Genomic DNA, 26,591 nt, shown 5'->3' on the forward strand with positions numbered 1-26,591 from the left:
TCTATGTGTCATACTTGATCATTTTGCGATATTGCCATATTTTTGCTGAAAGGATTTAGTAGAGAACATCCACGATAAAGTTCGCAACTGGAGAAATGCCCTGCCTCTACTGGAAGTCGCAGACGATGACGTCACATGTTGATGGCTCCTCACATATTCAAATTGATTTTAATGGGAGCCTCCAACAAAAACAGCTATTCGGACCGAGAAAACGACAATTTCCCAATTAATTTGAGCGAGGATGAAAGATTCGTGTTTGAGGATATTGATAGCGACGGAATAGAAAAAAAAAAAAAACAAGTTAAAAGAAAAAAACTTGATTGCATTGAGACGGATTCATATGTTTTTAGAGACATTTACTAGGATAATTCTGGGAAATCCCTTATCTTTCTATTGTGTTGCTAGTGTTTTAGTGAGTTTAACAGTACCTGATAGTCGGAAGTGTACGTCCACGGCCGGGTGTTGACGCGCAGTGTCTCAGGGAAGTTGACGGCAGCTGTATGGGCGGCACAAGCTCAGCTGATATCCGGTAATAAGCGACTTTTTAACCACAATTTTCTCACCGAAACCTGCTGGTTGACATTCGGTTGGGATCCATGTCTGATCCATAGTAAAGTTTCACTTCCGTGAATTTTAAACAAGGAATCACCGTGTGTTTGTGTGGCTAAAGGCTCAAGCTTCCCATCTCCGTCTTTCTACTTTGACTTCTCCAATATTAATTGAACAAATTGCAAAAGATTCAGCAATACAGATCTCCAAAATAGTGTGTAATTGTGCCGTTAAAGCAGATGACTTTTAGCTGTGTGTGTGCGCAACGCTCATATTCCTAACAGCCCGGACGTCAAGCGTACGCGTCATCATTATGCGACGTTTTCAAGAAAAAACTCCCGGGAAATTTAAATTGCAATTTAGTAAACTAAAAAGGCCGTATTGGCATGTGTTGCATTGTTAATATTTCATCATTGATATATAAACTATCGGACTGGGTGGTGGGTGGTAGTGGGTTTCAGTAGGCCTTTAAGTAACAGCCAATATGGGTTTTGTCCTAATCATTGAACTGCTGCAGCAATTATTGAACTAACTGCAGAAATCATCAATGCAATAGACAATCAGCACTATTCAGTAAGTATCTTGGTAGATCTTCACAAAAAGTTTGATACGCTGGACCAAAAGATATTGTTGCATAAATCATGTAAATATGATATAAGATGTGTCGCACACCATTTGGTTACAAGCTATTCAAAAAAACTGAATTTAGTTTGTTGAAATCAAAAACATAATGTCTAAAAATGTAAATATAACTTGCAAAGTACTTCAAGGATCGATCCTAGCAACTATACTTTTTCTTTTGTATGTAAATCATATTGTGACTCACTCTCATTTAATTAGGTGCCTTCTATTTGCAGATAACACCATTTTATTTTATTCAGGAGAAAATATAAATGGCGCCTTACAAATTGTAGAAAATTAATTCTAGAAAATTATGCTGTGGTTTAATGCCAATAAATGCTCTGCAAAACAAAATTGATGATTGTTTGTAAGAAAAAGGAAATACGCGTCATTAGTTACTAATGGATTGGAAATTGGAAGGACAGATGAGATAAGGTTTCTAGGTATTATGATTGATGAACACTTGAGAAGGAAATCATATATTGGTAATGTCAAAGTAGAGGTACTCCAAATAATAGCTGTGCTGTATGAAGTCAAAGATTTTATAAATAAGAGTGCGTTGTTTCAGTTATAGAACTCATTGATTGTTCCATATCCTACCTATTGCATTGAAGTATGCAATAGTAAGTGCCTGCAAAATATTCATCCAATTTTTCTTTTACAGAAAAAAGCAATGGAACTAGACACAGATACCCAATCAATCCTTTATATATACAATTAAAACCACTGAAATTCAATGAGTTATTAGAATATAACCTTCTAAAAACCATGTATAAAGCTCATATTGAAAGTCTACCAAACAATTTGCAAAGAGGAAAAGTACTGTGGTTTTCACAAAGTACAGGTTTCAGTCAGCTGTAAAGGAAAGCTTTGTATCAATCAAAGGAGTCAGATTGTAAAAGAATGTCAAATGATAAATGTTAAAAAAATGTGACACTAGTATTTTGTGTTTTGATGTCCTGGGATTGATAGGACACCTGCATTGACCACTTCAAATGAACTGGAACTGTCCATGACTTTGTGTTGATAGGGGCAGATATTATAAGTTTTACTTTTTTTTGCTCCTTTTAGTTCATGCTAAAAATGTTGATGCATTGGTTTTTAAATTAATGAAATAAATAAATAAATGAAAAGTAATATACATGCATGTATAGCTGTGCTTTACATTGTATATATGCATGTACAGCTGTAATATGTTTTATATAAAGTTAAAGTAGCAATGAATGTCACATACATACTAGATGTGGCGAAATTATTCTCTGCATTTGACCCATCCCCTTGATCACCCCCTGGGAGGTGAGGGGAGCAGTGGGCAGCAGCGGTACCGCGCCCGGGAATCATTTATGGTGATTTAACGCCCAAAATCCAACCCTTGATGCTGAGTGCCAAGCAGGGAGGCAATGGGTCCCATTTTTATAGTCTTTGGTATGACTCAGCTGGGATTTGAACTCACAACCTACCGATCTCAGGGCGGACACTCTAACCACTAGGCCACTGAGTGTATGCACGTGCCTTTTATTACAACACTTATGACGCAATGAGGACAGTCTGTTGCCTATGTATTACCTATGAATAATTGTCTAAAAACATACAGTAGAGTGGCACCCCTTAATTTTGGAAGTACAGTTGGCGACAACGTAACAAAAACGCTGAATGCACGCCATTGATTGATTGATTGAAACTTGTATTAGTAGATTGCACAGTGCAGTACATGTTCCGTACAATTGACCACTAAATGGTAACACCCCAATAAGTTTTTCAACTTGTTTAGGTCGGGTTCCACGTTAATCAATTCATGACCAGCGATCTTGGCTCCTAAGTCTAGGAGAACCAGTGCTCTACTTTATGGTGAATAGTTGGTACTGTGATGCCTGCACTCCCTTTTTTCAGATCCTGTTTTACTTCAATCCCAGCGTTCCTCTGGTGTCGTACGATTGTGACACCATGCGTGGGCCAAACCTTGCATGACTTTATGCTTCCTGATCCTACGTCACGTCTGCACAGAGCTACTATGATTGCTTACGTGAGTCCAAAAAAGATATACCTCACCTTCAATTGTCAAGCATGAGTGTTTTCTTGTGTTTTTTAGTGCTGCTTATTTGAATTATTCCTTCATTCATTAATTCAGGACAGAAACTGTTCATCTACTACATACTATATGTCTCACTCCACAGCAGGTTTGACTTGTGTGTTGTGTTGTATTTTATGTTCTTTACAAAGCATTGTTTTACACTCTCTCAACTCATCAATGCAAGTATTTGTTTCTTTTATTGCGTTAACCTTGCTGCTTTTTTTTACTTTCCAAGGAAGAATTACGTCGACAGTTCACGATGCTTTTGTTTTTGTTTGTTATTTGGACGTGTCACTTTTTCAAATCAAAGCTTCACTGTTGGAGAAGTACAATATTGGGTTAACTGATCTTTTTGAATTAGGCATATTTGATGTAAGCTTTTTTTCCCTTGCCATGATGAAAGTTGAAAACTATTCATCTTCTGAGACCTGTAAGTCAAAGATGACAGTTCCCTGAGATACACTTATTGTGTTTTACATCTGCAGAATGACTCTGCAACTTCACAGAAACACCCATTGTATCTGAAAAGAACAACCTAAAGCCCTCATGCATATTGTGAATATGCTTTCATTTATTTGATTGATTGCGTGTAGGTTTGTAATTGTGTGTTTTTTCTATGAGTAATGTCCTCCTACAGACTAAAAAACATGTAATTGGAGACTCTAAATTGTCCATGGGCGTGCATGATTGTCCTGTAATTGCCTCTGGTTCAAATTCAGCTGGGACAGGCTCCAGGTTCCAACTCACCTCAGAGCGGTTTGCCTTCAAGTTGGTCACATTATGATTGAGAGTTGAAATTGGTTCATGGATGTGTGGAGGAAAAACGTACCGGTATTCTACCTGTAGAGGGCGCCCATCTGAAACACATTATCCTCTGCACATATCTTAATCATTGTGACGCCCCCTGGAGAATGCCACTGATTATAATACATAGCAAGTGAAATAAACTTATAAAATATTTTGTATTTGTTTATTTTCAAAATATTGTATTTTTATGTGTGGTAAATAGACGAGAAAGTAGTCAAGTCCAATTGTAATATTTCCTGTTTATTTCCTCTTAGGTGGAAAATATGAAATATCTGTGGACCAACTGTCTTTGAAAGTGAAGGCTGTGACCATTTCAAATGTAAGTTATTGCCCTTTTTTCATGACCTTGTTCAAAAGTTGATGGATGGAAAGGAGGAGTCTTCTAAATGATCCACAACCATCAAGACCATATGCAAACAGGCGTCTTTTGTTGCACAAGACAGCGCCCGCAACTTTGATTTCACTCCACCTATCATGCACGAAATGAGTCAGTGAAGTCACCTTTTTGTGGTGGCGACGCCACCCAATAGTCACGTCAAGCTATTAGTTCTGAATAAAGCACTTTGACTATAATGCCAACAGTGAGTGCTTTACGGCTACATTCACACTGCAGCTCAATTCCAATTGTTTTTTGCTACACACTACTCGGAACACAAGCGAGTGCCACATTAACTGCGGGGCCCAAAATGTTTGCGGTACAGAGCCCACATAAGGGCAAGGAAAAACTCACCCCAGTGGGACGTCGGTGACAATGACTATGGGAAACCTTGGAGAGGACCGAATATGTGGGCTACCCCACCCCCTTTTAGAGGAGACCGAAAGTAATGGATGTCGTGCGGGTCTATCATGATATTGTGAAAGTCCAGTCCATAGTGGATCCAACATAACAGTGCGAGTCCAGTCCATAGTGGATTCAATATAGTAGAGAGAGTCCCATCCATAGTGGAGCCAACAGGAGACCATCCCAAACGGAGACAGGTCAGCAGCGCAGAGATGTCCCCAACCGATACACAAGCGAGCGGTCCACTCCGGGTTCCGACTCTGGACAGCCAGCACTTCATCCATGGCCACCGGACCTGTGTCCCCCCGCCCCCCCTCCACAAGGGAGAGGGGGGCAAAGGAGAATGAGAAGAAATGGTCGATTAACTGGTGTAAAAAGGGGGTCTATTTAAAGGCTAGCATATACAAATGAGTTTTAAGATGGGACTTAAATGGTAGCATCTCTAACTGTTACCGGGAGGGCATTCCAGAGTACTGGAGCCCCAATAGAAAACACTCTATAGCCCGCAGACTTTTTTTGGGCTCTGGGAATCACTAATAAGCCGGAGTTCTTTGAACGCAGATTTCTTGCCAGGACATATGGTACAATACAATCAGCAAGATGGGATGGAGCTAGACCGTGTAGAATTTTATACATAAGTAGTAAAACCTTAAAGTCACATCTTAAGTGCACAGGAAGCCAGTGCAGGTGAGCCAGTACAGGCGTAATATGATCAAACTTTCTTGTCCTTGTCAAAGGTCTAGCAGCCACATTTTGTACTAACTGTAATCTTTTAATGCTAGACATAGGGAGACCCGAAAAAAATATGTTACAGTAATCGAGACGAGACGTAACGAACGCATGGATAATGATCTCAGCGTCGCTAGTAGACAAAATGGAGCGAATTTTAGCGATATTACGAAGAATAAAGAAGGCCGTTTTATTAACACTCCTAATGTAGGACTCAAACGAGAGAGTTGGGTGGAAGATAATACCCAGATTCTTTACCGAGTCGCCTTGTGTAATTGTTTTGTTGTTAAATGGTAAGGTGGTATTATTAAAAAGGTGTCAGTGTCAAGCAGGACCGATAATCAGCATTTCCGTTTTCTTGGCGCTGAGTTGCAAAAAGTTAGTGGACATCCATTGTTTAATTTCATTAAGACACGCCTCCTGCTGACTACAATCCGGCGTCTTGGTCAGCTTTAGGGGCATGTAGAGTTGGGTGTCGTCAGCATAACAGTGAAAGCTAACACCGTATTTGCGTATGATGTCACCCAGCGGCAGCATGTAGATGCTGAAGAGTGCAGGGCCAAGAACCGAACCCTGGAGAACTCCACATGTTACCTTAACATAGTCCGAGGTCACATTGTTATGGGAGACACACTGCATCCTGTCAGTAAGATAAGAGTTAAACCAAGACAGGGCTAAGTCTGACATACAAATTTGTGTTTTGATACGCTCTAATGAAATATTATGATCGACGGTATCGAAAGCAGCGCTAAGATCGAGGAGCAGCAACATAGATGACGCATCAGAATCCTTCGTTAGCAATAGATCATTAGTCATTGTTGCGAGGGCTGTCTCTGTAGGGTGATTTGCCCTGAAACCGGATTGAAAGGTTTCACAGAGATTGTTAGACGCTAAGTGTTCCTTTAGCTGCTCTGCAACAATTTTTTGGAGGATTTTCGAAATAAAGGGAAGGTGAGACACTGGTCGGTAGTTTGCCATGAGGTCAGGATCGAGGTTAGGTCTTTTAAGGAGAGGATGAATAACCGCTTTTTTGAATGCTAGGGGAACAGTGCCAGAGGATAGTGATAAGTTTATAATATTTAGCACTGATGGACCTAATAATACAAAAAGCTCCTTGATAAGTTTCCCAGTAAGTGGGTCAAGTAAACATGTTGTTTCTTTTATTCCATTTACACGTTGTAACAATTTTCCTAATGTTATTTCATCAAAAAGAGAGAGACTATCTTGGAGGGCAGTATCCGTCCTATATACATTCATATCTGTGTTAATAGAACCCAGTTGTAGCTAGGACGTGTTGTCTGTAATCTCCTTTCTAATGAGTTCAATTTGCTTATTAAAGAAATTCATAAAGTCATCTGACGAGTGGGTGGAGCTACTGGATGGAGTCCATTGTTGGGTTAGCGATATTACTGTACTAAACAAAAATTTAGGATCATTTTTTTTAGCTTTAGCGGTGCTATACTATCAATGGTTTCACGCAGGGCATCGTTAAAGTTGTTAGTGAGGTTATCAATAGAGCCCACATAATTTGGGAATGGTGCCATTACCGAAGGCAGTAGGCGAGCAAGAGTCATCGTTGTGGCAGCATTAATGCTGCAGCTGCTAAAGCAGTTATTATTATTATTAGCTTGTTGACAATGAGTCAGAACTTCTAATATTATGAGGTAATGATCGGACAAAACTTTAGTATACCGGAGTATCATAACTTTGGAGATGGTGATACCCCTGACAAGCACTAGATCTATCGTATTACCGTTGTGATGCGTGGGTTCATTTGTTATTTGTGTAAGACCACAGCTATCAATTATAGTCTGGAGCGCCACGCACGGTGGGTCCGATGGGATATTCATATGGATAATAAAGTCCCCCATTATAATTATATTGTCGGCGTGCGTCATTAGATCAGCATTGAACTCTGAGAATTCACTGATAAAGTCCGAATAGGGCCCAGGGGGGCAGTGTATAACAGCCAGGTAGAGAGGCAGCGATGCCACAGCCCTCATAGTAAGCACCTCAAACGATTTATACTTATTATTTAGGTTAGGGGTAAGTTTAAAGTTTTCATTGTACATTAGTGTGACCCCCCCACCCCTTTTAAGGGGCTGGGCAAAATGGGCATTTGTATAGTTAGGAGGAGATGCCTCATTTAACGCAAATAAATTGTCTGGTTATAGCCAGGTTTTGCTGAGACCTATGACGTTAAGATTGTTGTCTCTAATGACCTCATTAACTAATAACGTTTTTGGGAGACAATGATCGTATGTTTAAAAAGCCCATATTATAGGTAGTGGGCTGTTTTGAGGAGTTTTTGATATAATTATCCATAGTAGCAATATTATTAATGTTGCGTTTATTATACTTAGTGCACTTGAAATAATTACGACCATATCTAGGAATTGATATGACGGGAAATTTCAGATTGTTTGCTTGGTGCTGCAATACACTGAACGGGTCATAATTTGCCCCCTCAGTAGAATGCTTTTCCACCTCTGTCACAGTCACTGCTGAAAAAAACATTATGTGAGCTGTGTATTATTCTAAGAGAATTTCTAGGTGTGCAGGGATTCTCCAGCCTGGCGCTGGCTAGTTCTACCATAACTGACTCCTCACCCGGACTAGCAGGCCCTGTAATTGCCTGTGACCTGGCTTGGTCTAGTATAGTTAGTCAAGTGTGACTCAAACAGAAATCTATGTTTCTAGACAGGATGATGGCGCCTTCCTGGTTATGGTGAAGGCCATCTCTCATCAGCAAGCCATGTTTGCCCCAGAAAGAGGGCTAATTATCAATAAACGTTAGTCCCTGTTGTCCACAGAAGCTAGCCAGCCACTTGACTAAGCGAGACTAATCTGCTATATCTCTCATCATTGCCTCTCGCAGGCAGGGGGCCTGAGACAATTACTCGATGCCTGTACATGTTTCAAGCAAGATAACAAGTCCTGGCTATGTTTCTCGTTGTAATCCCTGCCTGTCTCATCCTAGTGTCATTGGAGCCAAAGTATACTACTGTGTTCACATTGCTAGTGGTGCGATTAGCCTGTCATAAGTTTACTAGGCCTGTTGCGAGTTAGGTCCCTAAGATTAGCTTCAATGTCAGGTACTTACACATTCACACACAGAACATTTTGTGTGACTTGTGACTATTAGCGTTGTCGCCCTCTACTGTCCAAATTTTTATATATATAATTTATATATATATATATATATATATATATATATATATATATGCATATATTTATATTGATGTGTGCGTGTATATATATATTTATGTATGTGTGTTTATATGTATGTGAGTGTGTACAGTATATGTATGAGTATATATGTACAGTATATATGTATGTACATATTTATATAAATGTATGTAGATGGATGTATGTTTACAAACCCCGTTTCCATATGAGTTGGGAAATTGTGTTAGATATAAATATAAACGGAATACAATGATTTGCCAATCATTTTCAACCCATATTCAGTTAAATATTCTACAAAGACAACATACTTGATGTTCAAACTGATAAACATTTTTTTTTTTTGCAAATAATCATTAACTTTAGAATTTGATGCCAGCCACAGGGGACAAAGAAGTTGGGAAAGGTGGCAATAAATACTGATCAAGTTGAGGAATGTTCATCAAACACTTATTTGGGACATGCCACAGGTGTGCAGGCTAATTGGGAACAGGTGGGTCCCATGATTGGGTATAAAAACAGCTTCCCAAAAAATGCTCAGTCTTTCACAAGAAAGGATGGGGCGAAGTACACCCCTTTGTCCACAACTGCGTGAGCAAATAATCAAAAAGTTTAAAAACAACGTTTCTCAAAGTGCAATTGCAAGAAATTTAGGGATTTCAACATCTACGGTCCATAATACCATCAAAAGGTTCAGAGAATCTGGAGAAATCACTCCACGTAAGCGGCATGGCCGGAAACCAACATTGAATGACTGTGACCTTCAATCCCACAGACGGCACTGCATCAAAAACCAACATCAATCTCTAAAGGATATCACCACATGGGCTCAGGAACACTTCAGAAAACCACCGTCACTAAATACAGTTCGTCGCTACATCTTTAAGTGCAAGTTAAAGCTATATTATGCAAAGCGAAAGCCATTTCTCAACAACATCCAGGAACGCCGCCGGCTTCTCTGGGCCCGAGATCATCTAAGATGGACTGATGCAAAGTGGAAATGTGTTCTGTGGTCTGACGAGTCCACATTTCAAATTGTTTTTGGAAATATTCGTCATCGTGTCATCTGGACCGAAAGGGAAGCAAACCATTCAGATTGTTATCGACGCAAAGTTCCAAAGCCAGCATCTGTGATGGTATGGGGGTGCATTAGTGCCCAAGGCATGGGTAAATTACACATCTGTGAAGGCACCATTAATGCTGAAAGGTACATACAAGTTTTGGAACAACATATGCTGCCATTTAAGCGCCTTCTTTTTCATGGATGCCCCTGATTATTTCAGCAAGAGAATGCCAAGCCACATTCAGCACGTATTTCAACAGCGTGGCTTTGTAAAAAAAGAGTGCAGGTACCTTTCTGGCCTGCCTGCAGTCCAAACCTATCTCCCATCAAAAATGTGTGGCGTATTCTGAAGCGTAAAATACGAACAGACTGTTGAACGACTGAAGCTCTACATAAAAAAGAATGGGAAAGAATTCCACTTTCAAAGCTTCAACAATTAGTTTCCTCAGTTCCCAAATGTTTATATTATTATATTAAGGAGCGCCGTAAAAATGGCTGACCCGTTGGCGGTCCCGTCTTGTCTCCCTGTAACGTATGTCTGCTCTTAGTGGAACTGTGCCGAAAATATAATTTTCAGTTCTTATGTGCCTTGTGCATGTTAAGAATTTACAATAAATAATCTGTATCTGAATCTTATTGAGTGTTGTTAAAAGAAAAGATGATGTAACAGAGCAGTGAACATGCCCTTTCCCAACTACTTTGGCACGTGTTGCAGCCATGAAATTCTAAGTTAATTATTTTTTGCAAAAAAAAATGAAGTTTATGAGTTTGAACATCAAATATCTTGTCTTTGTAGTGTATTCAATTGAATATAGGTTGAAAAGGATTTGCAAATCATTGTATTCCGTTTATCTTTACATCTAACACAATTTCCCAACTCATATGGAAACGGGGTTTGTACAAGTGAATATATGTGTATATATGTATGTTTATATATGTGTGTATATATGTGTATATACATACGTATATGTATATACATATACGTGTGTATATGTACAATGTGTGTATATATGTGTATATATATATAAATGTACATGTATATATATATATATATATATATATATATATATATATATATATATATATATATATATATATATATATATATATATTAGAGATGCACCGATTAATTGGTAACCGAATATATTCGGCCGAATATGGCAAAAAAAGCCACATTCGGCCTTCGGTGGAATGAGTTAAAAGCAAGGCCGAATAGTGGCGTGTGACGCAAAGACGCAATTTTTTGACGCGGTGACGCAATCAACCAACGTGCAGTGTTCAATTTAAATTGTTTTATACATAGTTAGTTTCCTTCTTTTTATTCTGAAGCTGAAGTACTGTTATTGACAAATCTGTTCTGGCCTGGGATATGTTGTGTACCTGTATAAGTGTATGAGGTTACAAGCACACACTTATTGAGATTTAGTGGGGCCTGTTTACATTATTAGCCTGTTGTGTAGGCTACCTGTATAAGTGTAAGAGGTTACAAGCACACACTTAATTGAGATTTACTTGAGCCTTCTGTTTACATTATTAGCCTATCTACTGTGGCTAAGCAGACTTTTGCCAAAAGGACAATAATTCATTTGTTGTGGGTTTATCCACTTTAATGCACTTTATTTTTTTGGGGGAATGCATGTTTTGTTTGAAGGCCTAATATAAATGAAAAACTGTACTTTTTTTGAAAAGCAAAGGCTACTGGAATATTTAAAAATGTCAATATTCAATAAAAATTTACTTTATTTGAAAAACATGTCTAAAAATGTATTCTAGGCTATTTATGCAATATAAAAAAGTTGTGAAAAACTGCATTTATTATTCGGTATTTGGTATTCGGCCTTCGGCCAAGCGCTCAAATTTTATTCGGTTTCGGCTTCGGCCACAAATTTTCATTTCGGTGCATCCCTAATATATATATATATATATATATATATATCAGTGAAGTGCAGTCAGGGTAGGCCTCACCTGCAATCATGGAAAGAAAAAAAATGTAAAAATTTTTTTTTTTTAAATAAATTGTTACATGTATCCAGTGATTATACTTTATAACGTTATTTTCCATATAACTTCACCAGTTTTAGATTATTTTTATTCAAAATCGCTGAATTTTCACATTTGCCGTTTAAATACTAAGAAGAGACTTGCGGTGAGGGAGCAGCCAGTTGAGCCTCCATGGCAATTACTCGGCTAACTGCTGGCTGCTGCGGTGCAGTGAGACCGTATTGCTATATGAATTATATTATACATTTCCATAGTTTAGTTAGCTGAGGTATATAATGTACAGTGTATGTTGTTAACAACTGTATGTGTGTAACGTATTTCTTCTGCTGGGCAATCATAAAACGCCTGTGAAGACGCACTGCGTGAGGCTCGCAGTAATCCCGCCTCCTGGTGGTAGAGGGTGGTAGTGATCCCAGGGATCATTCTTGCGATTACTCGGCTGCAGAAAAAGTGACAACAAACTACAGTTAGCAAGTCAAGTGTAGCAGCAGCGATCGTTTATTTTGTCCTCTTTTAACATGAATGAATCCATATCTAAAATAAAACAGTTTTCTAAACTGGGCTTTCAATCAAAGCCGGAGGTAATAATTAAAGGAAGACCAACGCCGGAGCTAAAAGGTTTGCTTCAGACAGTGATCTCCATCGAGACAGAGAGACTTTTAAAACTGAAGAAAGATAAGGAAGACTTCTATGAACAAGTTATCGATGCTTTTGTTCAGAAGGAGCGGAGGATGGACTTCATTTATAAGTAAAGGTAAGACCATAATAAAGTTTTTTTTATTAAATGTGCTTTTTTGTGTGTTACAGTTTGTATGTGTAAAGAATGCTGGTATGAGCTTTTAAACATAACCCGTTAACTGCTGCCAATCAAATGGTGAATAAGATACTCTTTCGGGCAGTGGTTCTCAACCTTTTTACCCCCTGTGAACATTTTTTTAATTCAAGTACCCCCTAATCAGAGCAAAGCATTTTTGGTTGAAAAAAAGAGATAAAGAAGTAAAATACAGCACTATGTCATCAATTTCTGATTTATTAAATTGTATAACAGTGCAAAATATAGCTCATTTGTAGTGGTCTTTCTTAAACTATTCGGAAAAAATATATATAAAAATAGCTAAAAACTTGTTGAAAAGTAAACAAGATTTCTACACATAGAAGTAACCATCAACTTAAAGTGCCCTCTTTGGGGATTGTAATAGAGAACAATTTGGATTCATGAACTTAATTCTAAATATTTCTTCACAAAAAAATAAATCTTTAACATCAATATTTATTGAATATGTCCACAAAAAATCTAGCTGTCAACAATGCATTGTTGCATTTTTTTTCACAGTTTATAAACTTACATTCATATTTTGTTGAAGTATTAATCAATAAATATATTTATAAAGAATATTTGAACTGTTGCTATTTTTAGAATATTTTTTAAAAATCTCACGTACCCTTTGGCATACCCTCAAGTACCCCCACCAGCCATGAACCTCACCGCACGTCACTGATATATATATATATATATAGATATATATATATATATATATACATATATATATGTAAATGGAAATGTGTATATATATGAGTGTGTGTGTGTGTGTGTATATATATATACTGTATATATAATATACATATTGCACCAATGTTAGGAAGGTTCTCGAAACCTGCACAGGATTCACACCACAATTACGTTGTGAGGGGATCCCCCTTCGTTGCCCTATTACATCAAATTAAACACCACCAGGGTTTCTTATCAAATCAAAGGAGCCCCTTACACTCCTCCTAGATAGAACATGACGGTGTCGGCGGGAAGTTAAAGAGGCCGCTGAAACAGGAGTTCCAAGGGGTGTTAATTTGGTACCCACTAGGGTGAGTGGGGTCACCAGTCTAACCATAGCACAAAGCCCAACGGCTGACGTCAGGATTCTAATGTACAATCTGTGTTCCCCACAATACCAGAATATGTCAGCCCGTGCCCAAGGGCCTATTTTTGGAGCCATCCATCAGTGTGGTACACCAGGAGGGGTCAATGTCACCCAATTTGTTGGGAGACGAAGATGGTCCTGTGAATTGAAAACACATATAATTCATCTTTTGGGCCACAAAGGGAATTAGTCGGGTGAAATTGTCAACAGGAGGGTACACACTAGCCAACAAATCACACCCTGGCGGCTTGGGTTCAGAAAACAAGGAGATAATACAGTTTGAGCCATTGGTGTCAGTCAACCTAAAAGGGGCGGGGTAAGTGTGGGGAAAAGGACTTCCAGCGGAACAAGCAACACAATCACCCATACTTTGGCACCCTCTCGAGGACATTCATTTTGATAATCCCTTTAGATTCTTTACCAGTCTGGTCAACCCCTAACACAACATAAAACGGACTGGGCAAATTGGGCATGACACCCACATTGACGTTTGTAAGGGCGATGGGGTTCTGGGAACGATCAAAGTTCCTCTGGAAGTTCATCCCTTCCCGAGTGGTTTTGATGTAATATTAGGGGCCAGTGGGATTCCAATGCCCTGTGTAGTGGGTTACCTGCTTTCACCAGGGTCACCACACCCTAGAGTATGTATTCTGCTTCCGACACCAATAGCTCAGAGTTGCGTCGTATCAAAAATAGAGGTTACTACCACGGTAATAGCTACTATGTCCCTCGCTATCAATCACACTGCACAGATCAAAAAAATAAGTCTTGCTGTCCCCCTTGATCAAGTCTATTTCAAGTCCTCCTTATGTTTTAAGACACTGTCGTCAGAAAGGGAGGACTGAGGCACAAGGACATTAGGACAAGCCTAAGTACCAATCTGTCAGGGAATACTGCTGGGTGTAACATCCTACCTTTCGTCTATCAAAATCAGAGTAATTTAGGCAACTAAACGGGGATAAACATCAAACTTTTCACTTATTGTAGCGACACCAATAGTTATGCTGAAAACAAGTAAGAGAAGTTATGTAACATCGAGTACATAGGTTGATCTCAAGTAATGATAGCTTTGGATATATGAAACAGCAGTTGAGTAGGTCTGGTAGATCTACACGACGGTAGACGGCAGCTCAACGTGGGGAGATCTCTCTCGGCGTTGTCTTCTGGGTTGTACGGCTATGTTTGTAAGTTCTGCATGGGGACCGAGTGGGGCTGGTGATGTGGCGATGGCGGCAGTGACATCTGCCAGCCGAAGGTTCGGTGTACCATCCTCTTTTTAGGTAAGGTCAAGAGAATGAACAAGAATTAAAACAAATTGGCTAAAATCTGTGCACAGACCAAATTGAAGTGGGTTGACGCGTTACCATTGGCTTTAATGGCCACTCGAATGTCCACGAACAAAACTGGTCTTTCAGTCCGAGATCCTTTTCGACCAAGGCTAAGTGAGCATTTTTAAAATGGGTGCCGTTATCTGACCTAATCTTTTTGGGGTAACAATGTTGGGCTATTAGGTCATTAACAACCCTTTTTATTACTGATTTTGCATCCTCTTTTTAGGTTGTTGTTGTTTCGGGCCAACCACTGTAATTGTCAACGCAAGTCAGCAAGTACCTTTTCCCTTGTACCTGATTGATCATATCAATGAAATTACAACCTTTACACAGATGTTACCTCACCTCCTTCATATTCCAGATTAATCTACTAAACCACTATCGATGTGCAACATCGTTATTTTCAAATTAAGTTTAGTTACATCTTTTTGCCCACTGAAAAAATGTTACAACTGCTCCACTTCTCCCTTACCGCAAACCCCGCCTCGCCCTGACAGCAGTCTTGCCTACATCCAATCATGGCACCTTCTACATTCCTTTTGTGACAACCAAGAGAGTAACCATTGGGAAACTTAGCCACCCTGCTTACCAAAACAATCTCATTCCTATCTTCTCCTAATCAAAGCCAACATCGAAGCCTGTCAATAACATCATCAGGATGGGTCTGTTGAATGTCAGGTCTCTAAATAACAAATCATTTTTTAGTCAATGATTTTAATACTACTTCTAAATTTGACTTTATGTTTTTTTTTAACTGAAAAATGTTAAAACTGTGGAAATTGTCAGAGTCGGATGATTGTCAATTTTGTTGTAAGGAGTCTGACTCCACCCTCAACTCCTTGGTTCCCCGTCGGGGAATTGAACCCTGGTCTCCCGCGTGACAGGCGGGGATACTCACCACTATACACTATACTAACGAGGAGCCTGGGCTCACTTTTGTTGAAAATTCTATCTAAAAAGCAACAAATAAATGCTTTCAGACATAAGTCAATGAAATGTGTATGACATGATTCCTCCTTCCATTGGCGATGGAACCAGACCGAAAGGCAGCAGTCAGCCACTGGCAGCAACAGTCTTACCTGGATTCAGGCATCCATTCGGGGGCCACCACTACAGCTCCCTCCCTCAGCGGGAAAGGAAATCCTGAAGATGATGATCTTGACAACAACCAGGCCATTTATGAGTGGGAGCAAGGCTTTAACCAGAATTTTTCACAGTAACAAGTCCAAGATTTGGATGGTCAGTATGCCATGACTCGTGCCCAGCGGGTGCGTGCAGCAATGTTCCCAGAGACTCTTGAAGAGGGCATGCAGATCCCCTCCACACAGTATGACACAGCAAATCCTACAAAATGTTCAGAGGCTGGCAGAGCCTTCACAAATGCTCAAACACGCTGTGGTCAATCTGATCAACTATCAAGATGACGCCGAGCTCGCGACCAGAGCCATACCAGAACTTACCAAACTACTCAATGACGACGACCAGGTCGTAGTAAACAAAGCAGCAGTGATGGTGCACCAATTATCAAAGAAAGAAGCTTCCCGGCACGCAATCATGCGCTCCCCTCAGATGGTATCTGCCATCGTCAGGACAATGCAGAACACCAATGATGTGGAAACGGCTCGCTGCACTGCAGGGACCCTCCACAACCTCTCCCATCACAGAGAGGGTCTGCTGGCAATCTTTAAATCTGGAGGAATCCCAGCTCTTGTCAAAATGCTTGGTTCATCAGTAGACTCCGTCCTGTTCTATGCCATCACAACCCTCCACAACCTCCTGCTGCACCAGGAAGGAGCAAAGATGGCCGTTCGCTTAGCTGGTGGGCTTCAGAAAATGGTGGCCCTGCTGAACAAAACAAATGTTAAGTTCCTGGCCATCACCACAGATTGTCTTCAAATTTTGGCCAATGAAACCAGGAAAGCAAGTTGATCATCCTGGCTAGTGGAGGCCCACAAGCACTAGTCAATATCATGAGGACTTACACCTATGAAAAACTACTGTGGACCACAAGCAGAGTTCTTAAAGTCCTGTCTCAACCGGGAACTTTATTGTACTTTTTAAAAATGGCCTCCAACCTCGGAATTTGTCATGCGGTATAGAAGGGCCTCCACCCTTACGGTCCGTAATTTTCGTGCACACGTTAGTGTCACTTGGATCTTGCAACCGGGGAATATTTTATTGTACTTTCACAAATGGCTTCCAACCCATCCTTAATTTCCGTGCACACGTTAATGTCACTTGGATCTCACAACCGGGGAGTATTTACTATCCACACAACGGTTATCCGTCCCGTTACTCTTTTAGGGGAGACCAATTCCCCAGGGCGAGCCACACCCGACTATTTGCCTACTCGTCAGTGAAGCAGCCCGTCACGGTAATCTAGACACAATGCCGTGAGTTGACCACTTATTTACAACTTTTATGCAATGGTGGACAAGGCAATAATGCAACCAACCTGTCAAAATCAGCACCCGTCTCTGTGGTATATAACAGTGTTTGACTTACAAGACTTTTGGACAGACTCCTAATGCAGATTTTAGAAAAAGGCTCTGCTTACCTTAGATGTTGGCCAAGTGAGTCTGTCTGTAAGTTTGCAAGAGCAGTCCACTTTTCAGCGTGTCATTCCGGACGAGCCCCCAAATTGTTGCGTTCTGACCCGTTCTTCCTTCGGTCAACGCCCCCAGGTTCTTTTATGACACATAAGCTGGTTTTAAATCAATTAGAGACAGAGGTTGCTCATTTTGATATTTTATAACCAAAGCGCTTTGGGAGATCAATCTAGATACAACATTTCAAAGGCACGGTCCAAATTGATCTAACCTAAAAATGGCAGTTTCTCCCTCCTCACTCACTCTCACCCGCCCCTCTTCGTCTCCTCCCTACCTCGGACAGTTGAGATAACAGATAGTTATGGCTTCATTGTGACATTCCAAATTCAAGGTCTATGTAAAAGGCTCACACTTTAGCTGTTCTAAAATCTGACTAGGAAATAAAAAGACAACCAAATCCAACAATATATATATATATATATATATATATATATATATATATATATATATATACTGTACAAAACTCCGTTTCCATATGATTTGGGAAATTGTGTTAGATGTAAATATAAACGGAATACAATGATTTGCAAATCCTTTTCAACCCATATTCGGTTGTATGCACTACAAAGACAAGATATTTGATGTTCAAACTCATAAACATTATTTTCTTTTTGCAAATAATAATTAACTTAGAATTTCATGGCTGCAACAGGTGACAAAGTAGTTGGGAAAAGGCATGTTCACCACTGTGTTACATGGCCTTTCCTTTTAACAACACTCAGTAAACGTTTGGGAACTGAGGAAACTAATTGTTGAAGCTTTGAAAGTGGAATTCTTTCCCATTCTTGTTTTATGTACAGTTTCAGTCGTTCAACAGTCCGGGGTCTCCGCTGTGGTATTTTACTCTTCATAATGCACCACACATTTTCAATGGGAGACAGGTCTGGACTACAGGCAGGCCAGTCTTGTACCCGCACTCTTTTACCATGAAGCCACGTTGATGTAACATGTGGCTAGGCATTGTCTTGCTGAAATAAGCAGAGGCGTCCATGGTAACGTTGCTTGGATGGCAACATATGTTGCTCCAAAACCTGTATGTACCTTTCAGCATTAATGGCGCCTTCACAGATGTGTAAGTTACCCATGCCTTGGGCACTAATACACCCCCATACCAACACAGATGCTGGCTTTTCAACTCTGCGCCTATAGCTATCCGGATGGTTCTTTTCCTCTTTGGTCCGGAGGACACGACGACCACAGTTTCCAAAAACAAATTTGAAATGTGGACTCGTCAGACCCCAGAACACTTTTCCACTTTGCATCAGTCCATCTTAGATGAGCTCAGGCCCAGCGAAGCCGACAGTGTTTCTGGGCGTTGTGTATTAACGGTTTTCGCCTTGCATAGGAGTGTTTTAACTTCCACTTACAGATGTAGCGACCAACTGTAGCTACTGACAGTGGGTTCCTGAAGTGTTCCTGAGCCCGTGTGGTGATATCCTTTACACACTGATTTCCCTTGTTGATGCAGTACAGCCTGAGGGATCGAAGGTCATGGGCTTAGCTGCTTACGTGCAGTGATTTCTCCAGATTATCTGAACTCTTTGATGATACTATGGACCGTAGATGGTGAGATCCCTAAATTCTTTGCAATAGCTGGTTGAGGAAGGGTTTTCTTAAAATGTTCAACAATTTGCTCACGCATTTGTTGACAAAGTGGTGACCCTCGCCACATCCTTGTTTGTGAATGACTGAGCATGTCATGGAATCTACTTTTATACCCAATCCTGGCACCCACCTGTTCCCAATTAGCTTGCACACCTGTGGGATGTTCCAAATAAGTGTTTGATGAGCATTCCTCAACTTTATCAGTATTTATTGCCACCTTTCCCGCTGTGTTCCATCTCCGCTGCACCCACGAGAGAACAAAACTTCACCACGATGCCACCAAAGCGTCACAGATAAATGGGTTGTACTTGTATAGCGCTTTTCTACCTTCAAGGTACTCAAAGCGCTTTGACACTTACTTCCACATTCACCCATTCTCACACACTGATGGAGGGAGCTGCCATGCAAGACTCTAACCAGCACCCATCAGGAGCAAGGGTTAAGTGTCTTGCTCAAGGACACAACAGACGTGACGAGGTTGCTTCTAGGTGGGGATTGAACCAGGGAACCTCGGGTTGCAAACGGCCACTGCCCACAACGCTGTTGTGTTGCTGTTACCCTCCTTGCTCCGAGTGCCACCCACACTGGTTTAAAAGGTACCTAAAGATGTAGATTATGGGTTTCACTATATAGAGCGCTTTGAGTCTCCAGAGAAAAGTGCTATATAAATATAATTTATTAATTTATAATTTATTATTAAATAATCACTGAGGAATAAAATTTTGATAAATGTGTTGATCCACATTTTTGTTCTTTTTCACTTTAAATTGAGACTACTATTTTACTGTGGCCCAATTCATCACAGGTTTTTGCAGAAACTGGTTTCAAACATGCACCCTTTGGCCTTGGCTGAAGTTTCCGTAATTAGAGAGTTATATTTTCACATTACTACCGTATGTCGCCATTATAACTCTGAAACTAGTTAATGGATATGAATATTTTTTTTTGTCACTTTATTAAGACAAATTGTTTGGATCAAAATTCAAAATTCTAATACCTTTTTCAATAATTCACTCTTGTCAGCAATCTCTCCTCTTCTCGCGGGCATGTACTGTACATGAAAACTACTGTATTCATCAGTTGACACTCGTTGTCTTTGGCAGCCATAAAGTACGGCACATTACCCTGCATCATGTGGGTCTGTCCTCATCGACGAAGACCAAGGACTTCACATGAATGCTAGGTCTGGGCCGATAAAACATTTTGCTGGACAATATATTGCCCCACAAATTATTGCCGAAAAACTAAATCATTGTCAACATTATATTGAGACCAAATTATGCAGTAATGTAATCATGTCATTCTAATAAGGCGAGTAAGCCTTTAAAATATTATTAACTTTTATTTCTCATATTTTTTTTACCATTGTAACTGGATGGTCAATAACTTTTAATTATACAAAATAAGTAAAGGAACATTTTTAAAAAATTGACTCTCAATCTCTGTTAACAAAAGCAATTTTTTTTCCTGTTTTTTGTTGTATGTTTTTGTTTTTTGCCATCACTTTTTAACTCATTCGAAATACACTCTTGTTCGTCTGTGTTGAAGGGCTCATGTTTCTCATTTGGTTCGATGGCAAAATATTTCTTAGACATTTGGTTTTGCAATCCTTTTCCTTCCTTAATAATTTTTCTTACCTTGCTCTCTCTGGCGCAGTATGTCCATGCATCCTGTAAGTTTGTGGTCTCCAAGGCAAAGATTGGGGATGACTTACACAAGGGTTTACTCTGTTCCTTTAATTCTGCTATTAAATAAACGTGCTGAGAGCGATGCACGGACCAAACTCTCTTGCACCGTGTTTGAAAGCAAGAGACAAAGAACGTGTATGGACAAGGCAATTTATACATGCCAGCAAAGCTATCTAATTCATTTTAATTTATCATTTCATTAATTGACCCAGGCCTAATGGATGTTTTAATACAGTGTTTGTGCTTTGTTTGACTGATCAGTGCAATTCGAATATTAGCGGGCAGCAGGTTTGGATTTGTGCTGCTCATATTACCACTGAGCTTATGCAAACCTTTTACATTTGAAGATATCAACGCTGATATGGCTTCACAAGCTGGCCTGACTAATTTGAAGGATTAAATACTTTCAGGTTTCAGTGTCAATACGAAACCCTTTCAGTGACACTTTAATGCTTCTTTGGGTCGCCCTGTGAGCATTCACCACATCTTTTTGAGAGGCGTGTGTTGGGCATTCTGACAGCGTGACCATACCACCTTTCTTTGGGATTGCTTGAGCAGCTTAAAGGGGAATTGCACTTTTTTTTTAAAATTGTGCCAATGGTTCATAATCATTATGAAAGACATGGCAATGGATGGTTATTTTTTTAAGCATTTTACATATTAAATAAACTTAAACAAAAGTCAGCTTTCAGTGGAGCCAATAGGAACTCCACTATTCCACCCATAGAATCCAATAAATAACTGTTCAAAAAGCGACAACAATACTTCATTTATATTTCATTAATTTGAATTAGGGCTGGGCGAAATTGCCTTTTTTTAATACCGCAATATTTTTAGGCCATATCGCGATATACGATATATTTCTCTGTATTTTGCCTTAGCCTTGAATGAACACTGGATGCATATAATCACAGCAGTATGATGACTCTATGTGTCTACTTTAAAACATTCTTGTTCATACTGCACTAATAAATGCTATTTTAAAACTTTCATGCAGAGAAGGAAATCAAAAGTAAGTCAATTTACCAAAACTGTATTTATTAAAGTTATTAGCAGGTGACTTTTCAAATGATGTTACATATTAGCAGTAATGCTACATTTGGTAGCAACGCTTGTGCCCCACACATGACAAATTAAAATTGTCTATTCGACATATTCCCGCTTGAAGCCGAACCATCGCCAGACGATGGGCCCCGTGCTGTTTATCTTGGGAATTAATTATTCCTTCATTTGTTACGAGATTCGCACATTCTTTCTCTCGCAACAACCCGCTAGCATCACTGCTAACATTAGCCACACCGCTACCTCCCTGCTGGGCGAGGGCGTGTACGTAAGTGACGTATGACGTGACTGTAAGTGGCGTAGTAAGAATGTGCGCCTGCTTGTTTGTGAGAAGGAGATACAGGAAAGAGCGAGGAGAGCCTGTAGTGTAATGACCGCAGCTAAAACAACTGTGTGAGTACGTCTACCCATTGTGCGCGCTTCTTTTTGGTTCCTGTTTTTAGTTTTAGTGTTAAAATAAAGATGTCTTTACCTTCACGCCATAGCCGTTTCCACTCTATATGCTTCGCAGCACGGGAAAACAACCCTAGTCCAAGTCCAAGTCGGACATCCCTATGTTTACATCATCGAGCTGTCTGCTGTTTCCTCGTTTCCTTGCTCTCTGTAAGTTTATTGTAGATCATAAATCATGCATCTCACCTGGTCATGAGACGTCTGAGTGGGTAATCCAACAAGTTGGGACACTTCGACAGCCCCCCACATCCCCCTATCCCGTTTCTTCGCAAGAATTATGAGACATTTTTCTCCTAAATGGGAATATATAAATGTCCCAGCAGTTGGCATCCTAATGCCAGCAGACGTTGCATAGTAGGTGGTGCTTTATTATGTCTGTTGTCTCTCATGAAGTCTGAATAAGTAATAATCAATGATGAAGAAAAAAAAAAAGCAAATGTCGTGATGCGTTCTTGAAATTAATGCGCAGCGTATGTTTAAAATGATCAAAATACGTAAATATTAAATCTTATAAATGTGCCTGTTACTACATTACATACAAACTTACATCATTTATATATGTCCTTAATGGAGGTATTTAACTTTTTAGGGGCTCTATAGGCGGAATTGAATGGTTGCCATCGGCTCCATTGTAAGCAGACTTTCGATCAAATGTATTTGATATTTAGAATGTATTAAAAAAATTAATCGGTCTTCATCTCTTTTGTAATATTAGTGAATGCAAAATTCCTAAAAAGTGCAGTTCTCCTTTAAACGCAGGTCAGTTCGAGTGAAGACTTCAGTGTCAGAGACTTTGTCTTTCTCTCTCACACAATTTAGATGGAAGCAATTGAGCTGTAACTACTACAAGTACAACTGCTACTAATGCAGGGATGTTCAACTAAGTTGTTTTGGGGGCCACATTTCCAGAAAGCTAAGAGCTGGAGAGCCAGACCACTATTAGTCTTATTTTTTTGAACCCGACAACCGGTGTCCTTTACAGTAGACATTTGATTTTGGGTCTAATTATTTTGTCAGAGTTAAAGGAGCGCTCTGTTTTTTTAAGGACCTTCTGCAAAAAAAATAGTCAAAGAATATCTCTATGACAGCACCCATTGTTTTTAAGAATCTGATGCAAAAATGTGAGATTCTCACAAGTTTTTTAAACTGAACCATAATAATGAAAAAGAGAGGACCTAAAATAGAACCTTGTACTGAACACTACTAGTACTGTAAAACTAAAGATGTTGAACAATTGACTACTGACTGCATTTTAGGTAAACAAGCCACAGCAACACCTCAGTTACATAAATCACATTATGAAAAACAATTGTAACTGCTAAAAAGGGGTGCCTTGAGGAATGCCTGAGTTATGTAAATAACAAGTTTGGACCCCAGTGTTCTGTTTGCTAGCAAGTTTAAAATATCAATGCAGTGAACGGCCAAAGTTTTTGCGGCAAAAATGTTTTGGGGGCGGGTATAGTGTCATTCCCGGGCCGGACAGTTGAATAGCCTTGTATAACAATGCTTGGTGCACAGAGACCTGCACCACGGCCCCAAAAGGCTCAGAAGACCTATAGAGGGCCGATTGTCCCTTACAGTGTGGCCTTGTTTGAGATGTGAAAGCCAGTTTAAACAGGTGAGCCAAGACGAGCAGTGCTGCCAAAGAAAAGCCTTCCAGACCGGTCAGGTGACATTGTCTGTATACCTGGAAGCTGACAACTGAACAAACAGGGTTGCCAGGACAGAAAAATCGCACTGAACTGAAACTAGTTGACTTTTAAGCTGTCTGCTCCATAAGTCATGTGTGGTACTGCACAATTATCCTTTTTTTTTTTACGACCATCACTCTTCTGCAACCATGCTGTTTATTTACAGGCCAAAAATAGGTCACAAACAAAAGCTTTGTTTGTTCTTTTACTCAATTGCTTACAGCAACAATGTATGTTTTAATAAAGCACTTGCATACAGTAGCAGTAGTAATGATCACATCAATATAAAGTGCATAAGAGTATTTACAGTAAAAAAAGGACATATGTTAGTGTTTGTCAGAAAAAAAATATATACACAAGTGTCCCAAAGGAGGACTAAACTATGTATAAATTAGTAGAAAATTCCTAACAAAAACCTCATTTGATTTTACTTACATAAAAATGCTGATTCATGTGGTTTGTTACCATTGCACTGCACATAATGATCAATCATAACACCACACCCCTGCGATTTAAATAACTCCAAAGGAAAAAAAAAGTTTTTTCAAGTGTTGAAGTGCAACACTTTGATAATACTCAAAACAACTTTGGCTTATCTAGCAATCATTTAGGATCTCTCTTCTCCCGATATTTCATGTAAAATTAAAACAGTCAACAGACTTGATTTGAATGCACAAAAAAAATGTAGCTCAAAGTTGTCAGAATGTCCAACCTTTTCTGGCCCTTACAAGTCTGCATCATAGGGTCTCCCGCTGTAGGACGTATTGGCCGACCGCGCCGCTGGGCTCTTGGCACGGGGGAAGGAGATGTCGTCGTCCAGGGTGTCGCGGATGTAGGGGACGCTGCTTGGAGCGGGGCTGCGGTCCCGGCTCAGGGTGGGCACGTCCACGCGTCTCGGCTGTGGTGTCGGTTGGCGTGTGCTAAAGCGGCTGCGCAAGTTCTCGGTCACCTGCACCTCGCCGCGGTTCTTCCCGCCACAGCAGCGACAGATCCCAATGAATATGACAAAGCCGCCCAGCACCTCGAAAATGCCGCCAATGTAGCCCAACACGATACAGTAACCCACCTGCACGGTGACTCTCGGCGTCACCGTGGTGATGTCAGGCAGGATGTGCGTGTACCAGGCAATGGGGATGATGGTTAGAACCCCGGAGATGAAGATAAGCAGGCCACCCAAGCCGGCCACCACCCAATTGGGTCGGTCTTTCCAACAGCGGATCCCTGGGATCGCCACGGCCAGTCCCACCAGGGTGAGGACCAAACCGGCCACCATGAGACCTCGAGCCACTTCAATGATCTGGTTATTGAAGTAGGTGCTGTCATCCAGGTTGCACGTGGACGATGTGGAGGTGGTGACGGACCGGCAGATGTCCCAGATGCCTTGCTCGATGAACTCGTTGCTCGGTGTGTTTGGGATGTCCTCCAGGGTCCTCCAGTTTGGGGCGACGGTGGCGGTGAGGTTGAGCACCCAGCCGCAGGGGGCCATGACCAGGCCAAAGATGAAAATGCCCGGCGTGCGCAAAGACCGGCGCATCCATTCCTGCGCTGATCGGCTCGGCATGTTTACTCTAAAGACGGGTGTGTGTGTGTGTGTGTGTGTGTATGAGTAGAGCGGCGAATGGCTGCGGGTTGTTGGAACAAGTGCTTTTAACAACACATCTGAGTGAAACCTGCCAGTGGGTGGGGTCTCAGTATTATCTGGCAGGTGTGGCCTTTGTGTGCTCTAAGTGGAAAGGAGTTTCAACCCTCTTTATGGTTTAGCGTGCAAATGTATCTTGAAACAAATGCAGAGAGATTAGAGTTCTTTTCAGAGACTAGCACAAATTTAAAGAGTACTTAGATGACATTATGTTTTGCAAATACTCAGCATGCTTTCCCCACACAGATTCCTGCTTGTGATGATTCCAAATGAAGGATTTTCATGTCATTCACCTAATAAGACCGCGTCCTGCCAATATTTCCATTATTAGATCAACTTTTAATGTAGCAAAAAAAGTCCCCTCTGGAAATTTCAAACTGTAAAAGCATATCACATTAAACAGCTGATGAGGAAACCTCAGAGAATTAAAGAATGAGTCATGTTTGGAAAGGCCAAGTCAGGAATGTTGTTCTGCCGAAAGTTCTCCCACAAAAACATTTCTTACTGACTCCTTCTCATTGTTTTTCTTTACTGCTTCTTGTTTTGTCCAGTTAATCACATTTTCCAAATCATTTGCCAATGTTCAGTGGACAAGTTTGCATCTCATGTGGAATAATAATCTGGTTTGAGGGGGTGGGGCCATGGGGGTCACTTTCAGTCTTTTGTTACACAGCCATCAGCCCCTTTAGAAAGTTAGTAGTTTTTTTTTAAAGAACGTAACAACTGGAGAGCAGTGGATGAAACCTCTGAGGCAAAGGCTGAACTATTACACGCAATTTGTGCATACAT

The 26,591-nt window shown here is 40.3% G+C and overlaps 2 protein-coding genes and 1 pseudogene across 2 annotated transcripts in view; 2 read left to right on the plus strand and 1 right to left on the minus strand.

Moving 5' to 3' along the window:
* Window positions 1–3,146: 3,146 nt before the first annotated feature.
* The window catches only part of LOC133536308 (poly [ADP-ribose] polymerase tankyrase-1), a 337,423-nt gene continuing 313,978 nt past the window's right edge, over window positions 3,147–26,591 (plus strand). Inside the window, exons 1-2 of the mRNA XM_061876734.1 lie at window positions 3,147–3,193; window positions 4,303–4,367. The gene's annotated coding sequence lies outside the window, so the exon portion shown is untranslated. The remainder of the gene's footprint in view (window positions 3,194–4,302; window positions 4,368–26,591) is intronic.
* Window positions 16,084–17,192, plus strand: LOC133536306 (catenin beta-1-like; annotated as a pseudogene).
* Window positions 24,303–25,798, minus strand: cldn23.1 (claudin 23.1). Its single transcript, XM_061876731.1, has one exon. The coding sequence runs from the start codon at window positions 25,722–25,724 to the stop codon at window positions 24,888–24,890; it is 837 nt and encodes a 278-aa protein (XP_061732715.1). The 5' UTR covers window positions 25,725–25,798; the 3' UTR covers window positions 24,303–24,887.

This window comes from Nerophis ophidion, linkage group LG17, assembly GCF_033978795.1.
Source record: "Nerophis ophidion isolate RoL-2023_Sa linkage group LG17, RoL_Noph_v1.0, whole genome shotgun sequence".
NCBI lineage: Eukaryota > Metazoa > Chordata > Actinopteri > Syngnathiformes > Syngnathidae > Nerophis > Nerophis ophidion.